Source organism: Panthera onca, chromosome A2, assembly GCF_046562875.1.
Source record: "Panthera onca isolate mPanOnc1 chromosome A2, mPanOnc1 haplotype 2, whole genome shotgun sequence".
Classification (NCBI taxonomy): Eukaryota; Metazoa; Chordata; class Mammalia; order Carnivora; family Felidae; genus Panthera; species Panthera onca.
In genome coordinates this window covers 75,143,162-75,155,515 of record NC_138340.1, presented here as the reverse complement: position 1 = coordinate 75,155,515, position 12,354 = coordinate 75,143,162, and the positions used below count along the sequence as shown (strand labels likewise).

Below are 12,354 nucleotides of genomic sequence, written 5' to 3'. Positions count from 1 at the left end.
AGCCTGAGCAACTGGGAATTTTTTTTTTTAAGTTTTTAAAAAATTTTTTGAGAGAGAGAGCACTAGTGGAGGAGAGGGACAGAGGAGGAGGAGAAGGAGGAGAGAAAGAAGGGGGGGGAGGGTGGGAGGGAGAGAGGGAGAGAGACTCTCAAGCAGATTCCACACTCAGTGTTCAGTGTGGAGCCTGACACAGGGCATGATCCCACAACCCTGGGATCATGACCTGAGATGAATTCAAGAGTTGGCTGAGCCACCCAGGTACCCTATAACTAGAAATTTTTAAGAACATATTCATAACTCTAAGAGAAGGTTCACAAATATTGGGGAAAAAAATAAATGTTTTAAACAAACATAACAATATTATTTAATCTGGATGTTGTGCAATAAATTGAAAGGTAAATCGTTTCCTTCAAAGGAAACAATCAACAAAACTAAAAGGTAATCTTCAGAATGGGAGAAGATATTTGCAAATGACCTATCAGATAAAGGGTTAGCATCTAAAATATATAAAGAACTTATAAAACTGAACATCCAAAAAACCAATAATCTAGTTAAAAAATGGGCAGAAGACATGAACATTTTTCCAAAGAAGACATACAAATGGCTAACAGACAAATGAGAAGATGCTCGACATCACTAATCATCAAGGGAATACAAATCAAAACTACGATGAGGTTATCAACTCACACCTGTCAAATGGCTAAAATTAACAACTCCAGCAACAACAGATGTTGGCGAGGATGCAGAGAAAAGGGAAGCCTCTTACACTGTTGGTGGGAATACAAACTGGTGCAGCCACTCCGGAAGAGAGTACGGAGGCTCCTCAAAAAGTTAAAAATAGAAGTACCCTACCTGCGATCCAACAACTGTACTAGTAGGTATTTATCCAAAGGATACAAAATTACTGATTTGAAGGGATACACGGACAGCAATGATAGCAGCAATATCAACCACAGCCAAATTATGGAAAGAGCCCAAATGTCCATCGGCTGATAAATGGATAAAGAAGGTGGAATATTACTCAACCATAAAAAAGAATGAAATCTTGCCATCTGCAATGACATGGATGGAGCTAGAATGTATTATGCTAAACAAAATAAGTCCGAGAAAGACCAATACCATATGATGTCATTCATATGTGGAATTTAAGAAATAAAACAGATGTGAACGTAGGGGAAGGGGTAAAAAAAAAGAGAAGCGAACTATAAGACACTCTTAACTACAGAGAATAGACTGAGGGTTGCTGGAGGGAGTGGGTGTGGGATGGATTAAATGGGTGACGGGCATTCAGGAGGGCACTTATCACATCAACAAGCGTGAGGGGCACTGGGTGTTGTATGTAAGTGCTAATCACTAAATTTTACACCCGAAACTAATATTACACTGTATATTAACTAACTGGAAATTAATAAGAACTTGGAAAAGAAAAAAAGAAGGTAAAGACATGAAATACTGAATTACGTGTTATAGTTACATGGTCAAACTTTTCATCTGTCTTCCAACAAATAAAATATTATTTGAAAAGTACATTAATTCTTCAGTGCATTTGAAAAACGACTCATGTTTTTATAATCTGCAGGATGAGACTATACCTGCTTTCCGTATTCATTAGAAAGGACATTAAACACTTCATCTAAACACAGAGAGAATTGGAATGATGTAAGAAGGTATAACACATAGGTATATGTTTTATACACATGAAATATAAACCAGATTTATGTTCTGATGTTTCTTCCTAGCTGAGGTAACACTCACTTCCCAGGAAGAAACTGATTACTATGGTCTTCATTTTATTTCCATCTCAATATTAATATCCTACATACAAAAATTAAGAGTTAAAAATAAGGCTAGCTTACCTTAAGCTGTCCAATTTCTTTAAATTTATAAACTTCATATTCCCAGAGTGCTGCATTTTTCCCAAGAATTTTCTGGCATTTGCTGGCAGTCAAAACATCCCAGGGAGAAAGGAAAAAGAGAAAAAGAAAAAAAGAAAAAAAAAAAGAATAAGTAATACATTTCCTCTATTGGTTTAGATAAATCTCTCATCCCAGAGTTGTGACAAATTTCTATCTCAAGTGCCAATGAACATAAAGGTATTACTAGACAACCACTTGCCTGCATATACAAGGTTGACGGAAATCATGAAAATGGATATGAAATACTTAGAAATAAAGAGGAGTCCCTTTCAGAAGACTACGATTAGGAGTTGTAGGAGTTTTCCCAATGATTATCCCGTTCTGGGTTTCCTACTAAGCCAGATGAGCACTGCTGGTTTGGGAACCAGCAGGTTTGGGGCCTTGAAGAAATGTCACCATACCCAAAAGTACCAATTTAAACCACTTCTTGAATGGCTTGAAATAACAGACTACAAAATCAGACTTCAGAAAATTGGAAGGCTATCATTGTATATCATCTGGAGAAATATTTATATACGAATAAAAACTTAATTTATGCTGCAAAAAAACCACGTTTTCCTAAATCTCAGAAAATAATAGGTAGGCCTCAAGGCTAGGTGTCCAAGCTGCTGTGCAGTCCCGCAGGCGAGCACCCTGAAGCTCCAGGGGAGCCACACCCACACACACCCACACAATCACTATACAACATTTGTGTTCTTGCAAACCTGAAGCCTGAAATCTGGTCAGTTCTGTTTAATTGCCACCCTCTTGTTGGGAGACCCCTCTCCTTGAATTATAGGCAGTGGTACTGAATGCCTTCTCAAGGATGTCTGTAGAGTGAACAGCCCCGGAAACGAGAGACACAGATAGTGTTTCCCTCCAGAACCGAGGGCAGGTTGGTGATGATAAAAATACCGTGTTCCTCTGAAGCTAAGGGCAGGCAGGATTACTGCTCATTATGAAAGAATCAGATGCCCTAAGCTCAGGGTCCCTCTCCTGTAACACGACCGATGGCCTGCGCAGTGCCACCCGGCGGCCTTCCGTAGGAACTGGGGCTGTGGGATGTGGCACAAATGTGGACACTCCGGCTACGGCTACTGCTGAGGCAGGCCTGCGTCTCCGACCCACGAGTCATGTCTTCTGCCAGCAGCCGTGAAACCGATGTGCTAACTTGTTAGCTTATAAAAAGGGTAAACTCTCACACGCTTCATGCTTTTCACATCCTTCTCATTAAATCCCTTGTTTGGTGAAAATGAGACAGTAGGTGGGTAAGTAACAAAGCCAGGCTGCAGTTAAGGCCGCTAATACTCAAAAATTACCCCTGCAAGAAAGATCTAAAAAAAATGCCAACCTCAGAGAACGGCTTATTTTACTGTAAACGTTTCTTTCTTCTACTTATACTAACAAATAATTGTAAAGATATCATTATTACCGTGCTGCTATGTCATACTCTCCTTTCTCCACCAGGTGGTTTATATATGCCAAGCCAATGTCCTAGGGAAAATGAAATGAAGGAATTCCATAATTAACTGGAAAAACTGGGAAGGTGAGCCTCAGTTCCTGAGCAGGCCATGACCTTAGGGTCCTGCTGGCACACTACTGCTTAGAATCTGTTTTATACACCTTAGTGTGCCGTACGTAATTATGCTCATTTCCTTCCATGTTTAAATGCATCTGTGTTTCTATTTTCACCAGGTGCCCCTAGGTGATTTTTATTGTGGGGGGAAAAGTATACGAGATGTAAATAAACACGGAAATCAATTTTTTTTTATAAATTTTTTTTTTAACGTTTATTTATTTTTGAGACAGAGAGAGACAGAGCATGAACGGGGGAGGGTCAGAGAGAGGGAGACAGAATCTGAAACAGGCTCCAGGCTCTGAGCTGTCAGCACAGAGTCCGACGCGGGGCTCGAACTCATGGACCATGAGATCATGACCTGAGCCAAAGTCGGCCTCTCGACCGACTGAGCCACCCAGGCGCCCCAACATGGAAATCAATTTTAATAAAAGGGATGCCTGGGTGGCTCAGTCGGTCAAGCGTCCAACCTCAGCTCAGGTCATGCTCTCACAGTTTGTGAGTTCGAGCCCCGTGTCAGGCTCTGTGCAGACAGCTGGGGGCCTGGAGCCTGCTGCAGATTCTGTGTCCCACCCTCTCTCTGCCCCTCCCCCACCTGTACTCTCTCTCTCAAAAATAAACATAAAAAAAAAAAAGACCACTAGGTTTCCAGTTTTCATCTGTGAACAATGGTCCTGCATTGGCTGATCTCTAAAGACCCTTCACACTCTTTCCATCTGCACATTCACTGTCACAATTAGCAAAGAAATGGGCTTTCAGTCACCGTATTTTTCCATAGTCCAAAATGCACTGAAAATTGTATCCGAGGTCCTAGATTCGTCTCCATGACACATATGACTCTTATTATGGAGACACTGAGGCAATCTGGCATTATGAAACTACTCTGGATACATTTTGGGATAATGCAAAGAAAACTTACCCCGCACACAATGGGAAAGTTTTGTATTTAAAGTGTATGTCACAAATCCAGTTTCCAAATTACCCAAAACAGCCTCCTAGCAGGTAGTCAAGCCTCTTGGTTACAAGCAGACACTGATTCAATAAAATGAAATATTTTGACCTTGCAGATTGGAAGGTCTGAAATAAAGTCTCTAAAAGGTAGGAAAAAACCTGTTCTTTTCAAATTACTTTCAGTCTCATTATAACTTATCAAAAGGTAAAGTTATGTTTCAAATAATAAAATTACACACTTACTAGAATCTTATGTCTTTTAATGTTCTTCTGGCTGATTTCAGCTGCCATCAAAGCTTCCTACATTTACAAAAGCACGATAAAGGGAGCAGAAAAGAAGGGAGGGAAAATGGAAGAGAGTGGGAAAGAAGATATTGAAGTTATAAACACTATATTTATTATGTTTTAAAGTTCTAGACTACATAAATAAAGCCCCATTTTCCCATGGCTTTTGCTTCAAGCATGGGCATTTTTAATGTTATGGTTGAATGAACCTCACTGCATTCAAACTCCAACAGAAGCAGTCAACCAAAATGAAGACTTCTCTTATTTCCATTTGAATGCATTTCCACATTAGGATATTGGAATCACATTTCAGACACAAATCAAAATACAGCAACATCTCCGGGGTTCAAACAAACAAAAAAATTCATCTGTCATTCTAAATCTGCATGACGTACGGTGACAAAGGGGCACTTTTCCTTTGTGGGATACAAAAAAACTTGATGCACACAGTTAAGTGTATCTGCAATTAAGATTTCGAAAAACCCTACTTTTATCTTGGAAAGTTCAAAATTATGACTTTAACACAAATGTCTAAAACATAAAGTTATTTAAGGAACTGCTGGATCTGAAGCAATATGGTAATCACTGAGGTATGAACTCTGTAGCAATGCCGGGACTCAAGCTAGTTTATAAATGAAAACCAGTTTCCCCCCAAATCCTTTCAGGCGGTTACAAACTTAAAGCAGTAAATGAGTAGATTATTTCGCGTCTGTTTGTTTTCAGCTTATTAGTATGTAAGCCCATCCAGAGAGTTTCTCTAAGCCAACCGTAATAATACCTTTACAGCTTTTAAAGTTAAAAGGTTTTCTTTTTGTTAAAAAAAAAAAAAAAAGTCATCATGGGACATTTTTCTACTCAAATTAGTCTGAATCCAGACTCGGTGAGGTGGACATCATCATCATCTCTGAACAAGTAGTTCAAACAATTCCAAGTGAGTATTGATTTGATAGCTTAATCTTATGTACGAAATTAGCACAAATGAATGGTGTCACTAACATACAGAAGAGACAATTCTGAAACACTAGCTCGATTTTATTTTCCTTGAAAAACCATAGGAGAAACACTTGAATAGGCTGCATCTAATGTGCCTCGCTCCCTCCACCACACCTCTTCCTCCACTGAACAACGAAACCAGTTAACCTCCTTGTAATCCTTTCTCCCCTCATTTCTGAAAAGAGTACTGGAAAGTTATCAGCCTCCTACCTATTTTAACTTAGGGCGTTCTAATTCACCGACATGAAAGATTTATTACACAAACCTTTTATCCTCTGTTACAGATGCCACCATACTTTCAGGAAAGTAAAATCAAAACTACCTCATATTTCTTCTTTTCAAGGAGCCAGTCAATGTGGTCATCTTGGTCCCGTTCCTTGGCTACGACAATGTCTCTTGGACTCACGATATAAAAGAGTGACTCCCCTTCAGAGTACTCTGTAGGTGAGGCAAGAAAGGAACAGCGTGGGTGGCTTGGCATTAGATGCTTCAGCAGCAGTTTCAAGGGACTCAGGTTATACAATTCCAGAGGAAACAGAAAACTTGGCTACCTTTGGGCAAGTCTGTTTGGCTCTGTCTGAAGGCAAACAATTATTTAAAAGAAAAAAAAAGGGAGGGAAGGAAGGAATATCAAAAAACTTTGAAAAAATAAGGTAGTTTATAATTCTATGTTTAACACATTAACATTGTGACCTCGGCTGAAAGATGGTGATCAAAATGCTCTGTGTCACCTGTGTGTTAGAATTCATCTTCTGTATATAAACTTAATTTATGGCCATTTACAGCACTGTTCTATTTTTACAGAACAATTACACCCCACAGTTGGCAATAAATGTTTCCTCCTCATCAAGGTCAAGGCCACCTAAAGCATAAATGACAGATGCCCCAGGCCCCGGGGTCATCATCTATCATTTCAGCACATTGTGCACAACGCCAGTCGTGAGGGTTTCCTGCAGAATTCAATTACACAACCTGTTTGGAAGGGTTGCTAAGTGTGCAGTAGAGTTTGCTCTGAGCAAAATGCCTTGACTGGACACTTCCAGTTGTGAATCACATTTGCTTTTTGCCAAGTCCAGAATATACTCTTAATTTCTCAACTGATTAGGGGCTCCGTATAAGAAAGCTCAAACGGGGGGGCACCTGGGTGGCTCAGTCAGTAAAGCGTCCAACTTCGGCTCAGGTCATGATCTCATGGTTCATGGGCTGGAGCCCCATGTTGGGCTCTGTGCTGACAGCTTGGAGCCTGGAGCCTGCTTCCAATTCTGTCTCCCTCTCTCTCTGCCCCTCCCTCACTTGTGCCCTCTCTCTCTCAAAAATAAACATTAAAAAAATAAAAATAAAATGAAAAAAAAAAAAGCAAGCAAGCTCAAACCGTATAGAGTATTTCTTTCTTTCCTTTGGCCAAAATGAGAACCAAAAATATTCTGGAAACAAACACAAACAAAAACAAAAACATCCATTGCTTTTGAAGCAGGAACTTTCGAAAAGAAAGCTTAGGCTATTCTACTTTCATCACTGTATTTTTGGATGATGTGATGACACTCTAGCACAGATGGCCTGGCAATGACCAAATAACAGCCATTCATCCTTGACTTCTGAGTAGTGACCAGCGTATTCGTTCACCCGCTCAACAAATTCTCGGCGAACCCCAAGTCCCTGCCGGGCACTCTCCCAGGCGACAGGCATTTTGGTTACTAACAGGAAGACGACTGTCTGCCATCCCAGAGCACGCTTTCCAGACGTACACAGTTGGGAGTCATCTGGCAACCATGGAACCATGCTGCCTGATGTCCCCGTGGGTGTCACACTCCACAGGGCAAGAGATACAACATAAGAACCAAGCCCATGGAGCCCCCTCACCTTGGTCTCCCCCTCCCTTCTGTGGGAGCTCAAGCAAGCTCTGAGCCTTGTGCCCTCATCCTCAACACAACAGGCCTGCCCAGATATTCTCTAAGACCCTTCCAGCACCTCAATTTAAATTCCTGGTTGTGCTAACAGCGTGAAAGGGGAAAAAACCCACAAGCGCAAGAAACAACATGAGCCAGAGCCTTGAGCTCTCACCTAGATGATAATCTCTGCACTCATTCTCCTGAAAGCCTCTCACGGTGAGAGCGTCCGAAGAGATCTCCTCACAGGTTTCAGGAAGTGGCTGGATGATATCCAGTCGAGGCCTGGCACGGTATTCTCTCTCCTGGGTGGGGACGGGGGAGGGAAGGGAGGGAAAAGGCATGTTTTCATTATGTTTCTAGAAACTGTACAAATGCATTCCAGTCAGTCCTAGTTAAATGCCTTGGTTTCATAATTTGGACAGATGTAGGCCCTTCTAACCACCTGCGTGACAGCCTTGACACACCATGTTATCTTCTGACCTTTCTGTGAGACCAAGGGGACAGGTGCTACTGAGTCCTTTGGCGGTCCCCACTGCGGCCCGTCCAGCTCCAAGGGCATGGCCACCGCACACTTCCACAACCGGCTTCGGCTCTTCCTCACGAATGTGGGGAAGCATAAAAATAACGCGACAAACTGCCAAGCCACTGCCACCACTGGTACACTCACTGGTGACGCTGAGAAGCCAGGGACCGAGAGCCACGTCTAAGGCAGAATGCGCTCAGACGAAGAGGGCAATGGTGGCCATGTGCGCCGCCCAATGCGACAGACAAGAGTCACTCGTGGCTACCGCGACCGAGAAACAGCTTTTATTTCATTTTAATTAATTAAAATGTAGATAGCCACATACGGTGAGTGACCATAGTTTTGAACAGTGCACCTCTAGGTCAGGAGAGAAGGGGGAGAGAGGGTTTTCTAGGGCCTGTGGCAGTGCCACTAACCTAGAAGGCAATGAGACACACATTGTTCTCACAGAGCTCATAAGTTACCCCTTAAATTACCTAAGTGAGTATTACTGCTCCAGATATCACAGATGAAGGAACGGGGGATGTCGTTGTAGGAAAGAAAAGTCATGTAATGGGGAGACTGCAATCTGTGGCAAAACTGGGACTTAGGGTAAACCTTGGACTTGAAGTCAAGTTTGTTTTACTTTGAAAGTTTGTGCTTTTTGAGCATTTGGCACACAGGCATAAAAATACGCTTGCCGGTTTTCCGAAGCCTCAAGACCCGCAGCCGTAGGACACTGGCGCAGAAAACCCAGAGGCGGGACCGCGTGGGAGATGTCCCCCAACTCCCCACGTCCCCCAAGAACCGCAGTGAGCCTGCAAGAGTTCTTTGATCCGTTTTGTCAGGTTAACTGAGAGGCAATGACATTAGCTTTGCATCTCATACGTTTAAAAACATGCCAAAAATAAAACAACAATTATGAAAGATCGACTTGTAGAGGGCAAAAACAAGGGAGTATACAGCAGAATTTTTCACATCTGTGGAAAAATGAGAACCGTCTCAATTTTGAAACAATGGGAAAAAGTGGAAAGGTTGTAATATTTAAAAAATGAACTGCTGTAACAAGGGCAAAAACAAAATCCAAATTAGAACAGCAAGAATAGAAAAAATATTGGAAGCAAATAATAGTAAAAGAAAACCACCTTGCTTGGCCACATAAATAGCTCCTTTAAATGCATAAGAAAACCATCAGTGATTCATCTTGTTCCTTTACAACCTTTTGCTCACTGGTCGTGCGGCCCCTGCTTATCTGTGACCTTCCCAGGAGCAAGATTTTGGTCTTGCTGGCCTTTGATCCCCAGTGCTTAGCATGATTCTTGCTACACGTATGCTTTGTTAATGAATGGAACAAACATAAGGGAGACAGCTGAATAAATCCAGATGGAATTGTCCACGGCCACTATAAATGATAATGACAGGAGACGACACAGCCATATGGAGAGAGAATGGAATAAGGTTCACAAAAATAGGGCAACACAGAAAAGCGTGCGACCATGACAACAACGGTGCGGAATAACGCACGTACGTGATGGGTGTAACGGGGAGACTGTTCTGGGGGAGGATATGCGTGACATAAAGACGAATTTTGTCTAATGTCGCAGTTACACTGTCTTTTTCATATGAGAAAAGAACAAAGGGGGGAGTGGTTTGGCCCCCACGCTTGCTTTATGCCTTTGTCTTAATTTTGTCAGTTTATTCTGTGTTTAAGGATCTCAGGTGTACTTCAGTGCTATATAAAAAGCTACGTGTACTGGCACACACAACTGTAAATCATCTCCAAGACCCTCACAAGTCTTCCTCTGAAGAAATTCCATTTTCTAATGTGGTCTATGGGGTTGGCCTTTCTTTGGTTTCTACTCCTTTGTAATCCTCTTCCTTTATTAGCAAAGGTTTCCTTGCTTCCTTTCTTTTTTGCTCACTTGTGCATCGGGCTTTCCCTTTTTCATTTTACTGCTTCCTTCCTCCGTCTTTCAATCACATTCTCAACCCACCCCACCTTCCTCATCAGAAAGCACTGTATTTTTACTCCCTTGGGAGCCACTGCTTTCCTTTGTTTTCAAAAAAAAAAATAAATAAATAAATAAAATAAATAAAATAATAAAGTGATGTCCTGCAACAGGGCTAGAAGCCAGACCTATTGATTTTAGTAGCTCTGAGTATTCACTTAAGTCTAAAGCATCCCATCGCCTAGCAACGTGGGTGCCCAGAGCTTCAGGTTACTATAGCAATGACTTCCCACCACAAGTGCTCGCTCAGAGAAATGCTCTCAAGCTACCACTTCAAAACCAGGCCTCCCAGGGTTTTTCTCCCCATTTTATTCCTAGCCAGTTGAAAAGGGGGGAGAAAAGGAGAGGATACGGACAAGGAGAGCCTTCTTATTGTAGAGGACCAGACAATCAATTTGCAATTTCTTTTATACGTGGCATCTAAGAGAAAATCCTTTACAGTAAGCTCTCCTTGTTTATGCCTTGAAGCCACCCCTGCTCCCTTCCCGGCAGCACCCCTGGACGCTAACAGTGAAGACAAGCTGGGAAGGGGGCTCATCCAAGCTTCAAAGGAAGACCGAGTGTCTCCGCTGGACATGGCCTCCACTGGATCACACATACAGGCTTCCCTCCAAAGTCACGTCCAACGATGTTTGGATTCTCTGCTGCTTTCTATCAGCCCTACATCTCCTTCCCTCACATTTGCATTGATAACTGAGACTTCGCCACAATCCATTTCAGAGCAAAATCAAGCTGCTCGGGATCGGAAGGCCACTGGGAAGGAAGCAAATCTGTCTGGACCACGGGAAATAACGAACTGCCCTTTCCGTAATTCCCTCTGACCACTGGGACCCCTGTTGTTGTGGCAGATCAACTTCATTGCTGTCATTTCTGCTAATGCACAGTGTCAGCTCCGTTTCTTCGCCCTTCAGCAAAAGGAATCCTTCATTCCTTTCGCCTAAAATACCAAGAGATGGAAAAAAGAGGGAAAAAAAAATGACTCCCCTTTGCTCAGCAAGAGGAACAAAGGCAGGCAATGAGTGGAGCTTCTGAAAGGTAAATACATAATCTCTGCCAACCTTATTTTCTAGGTCGGGAACTTCTGCTCAGACTACAGCACAGCCCTTTCCTGGGCAACCTGATCTGGGCATAATGCTAAAAACCGAATCCGCACTTCCTTTCGTATTTGGGGTAAAAAAAAAAAAAAAGGATAGAATAAAATTACCGTTTTTTCTGAAACCTCTTTGACGTAGGAAAGCACAACAAGCTGGTCACAGAGAGGTGCGAGCCCACTGATGTAGAATTCGGTTTCAAACTGAGACACTGCAAACAAAATGGGGAGAAGACTCCGTGTTAACAGGAGCAAACAGCAGCCCACCAAGGAAAGAACACACGGACTTCGAACGCTGGGTGGATTTACTGGAGAAAGCCGACGCAAAGGGGGTGTGGATAATCACCCCTTTTTGACAATAGTGAAGTGCCAGGAAAGGATATCCGGGAACTCACACTTGAAATTTTCTATCACCAGCAAAAGCGAACCTGACAGTAACACCAGCGTGAACAGTCCAAGGTGACATTGTGAGCAGCTAATTTAAAAATGACATAGTTCAACCCCATGAAGGCACTTTTAAACCCATAAAATCCAATGTAAACTAATATTAATGACAATAATAATTTTTTTTTTTTTAAATGCCTGAGTTTAGGTTTTTCACAATTAGGGCACTGCAGTGGTACAAAAGAGTACTATTTGTAATTATGAAACTATGAAACTAACTTTTTTAAAAAAACAAGAGGGGCGCCTGGGTGGCGCAGTCGGTTAAGCGTCCGACTTCAGCCAGGTCACGATCTCGCGGTCCGTGAGTTCGAGCCCCGCGTCAGGCTCTGGGCTGATGGCTCGGAGCCTGGAGCCTGTTTCCGATTCTGTGTCTCCCTCTCTCTCTGCCCCTCCCCCGTTCATGCTCTGTCTCTCTCTGTCCCCCCCCCAAAAAAAACAAAAAAACAAAAACAAAAACGTTGAAATAAAAAAACAAGAAACATTTTCTTTGAAGACTTGTAAGTTAAAAAAAAAAAGTGTTTTAATACAGAGTACCTTGTGATGAAACACCATGATTCCTTAAGTGCAATAAAGGTCAGAGAAAAAAAGAAATTTCCTTTTCAAAGACATTTAAAAATTTAGAACCAGTGTATCACAGAAGAAGTATATGGATTTAGTTACAATGGAGTTCACAGACCTGACAGCTTAGTGGTTGAAGTACAAATATTGCTACGGTGTGAT

The 12,354-nt window shown here is 42.1% G+C and overlaps 1 protein-coding gene across 2 annotated transcripts in view; it reads right to left on the bottom strand.

Annotated features, from left to right (window-relative positions):
- Positions 1–12,354, bottom strand: part of VPS41 (VPS41 subunit of HOPS complex) — a 186,997-nt gene that overhangs the window by 45,800 nt on the left and 128,843 nt on the right. For both annotated transcript variants that reach the window (XM_060632220.2, XM_060632221.3), the window contains 6 exons: positions 11,305–11,402; positions 7,762–7,891; positions 6,023–6,138; positions 4,666–4,722; positions 3,328–3,389; positions 1,857–1,938 (listed from right to left, as the gene is read on the bottom strand). In XM_060632220.2, coding sequence (XP_060488203.1) covers positions 1,857–1,938; positions 3,328–3,389; positions 4,666–4,722; positions 6,023–6,138; positions 7,762–7,891; positions 11,305–11,402 — 545 coding nt within the window. The remainder of the gene's footprint in view (positions 1–1,856; positions 1,939–3,327; positions 3,390–4,665; positions 4,723–6,022; positions 6,139–7,761; positions 7,892–11,304; positions 11,403–12,354) is intronic.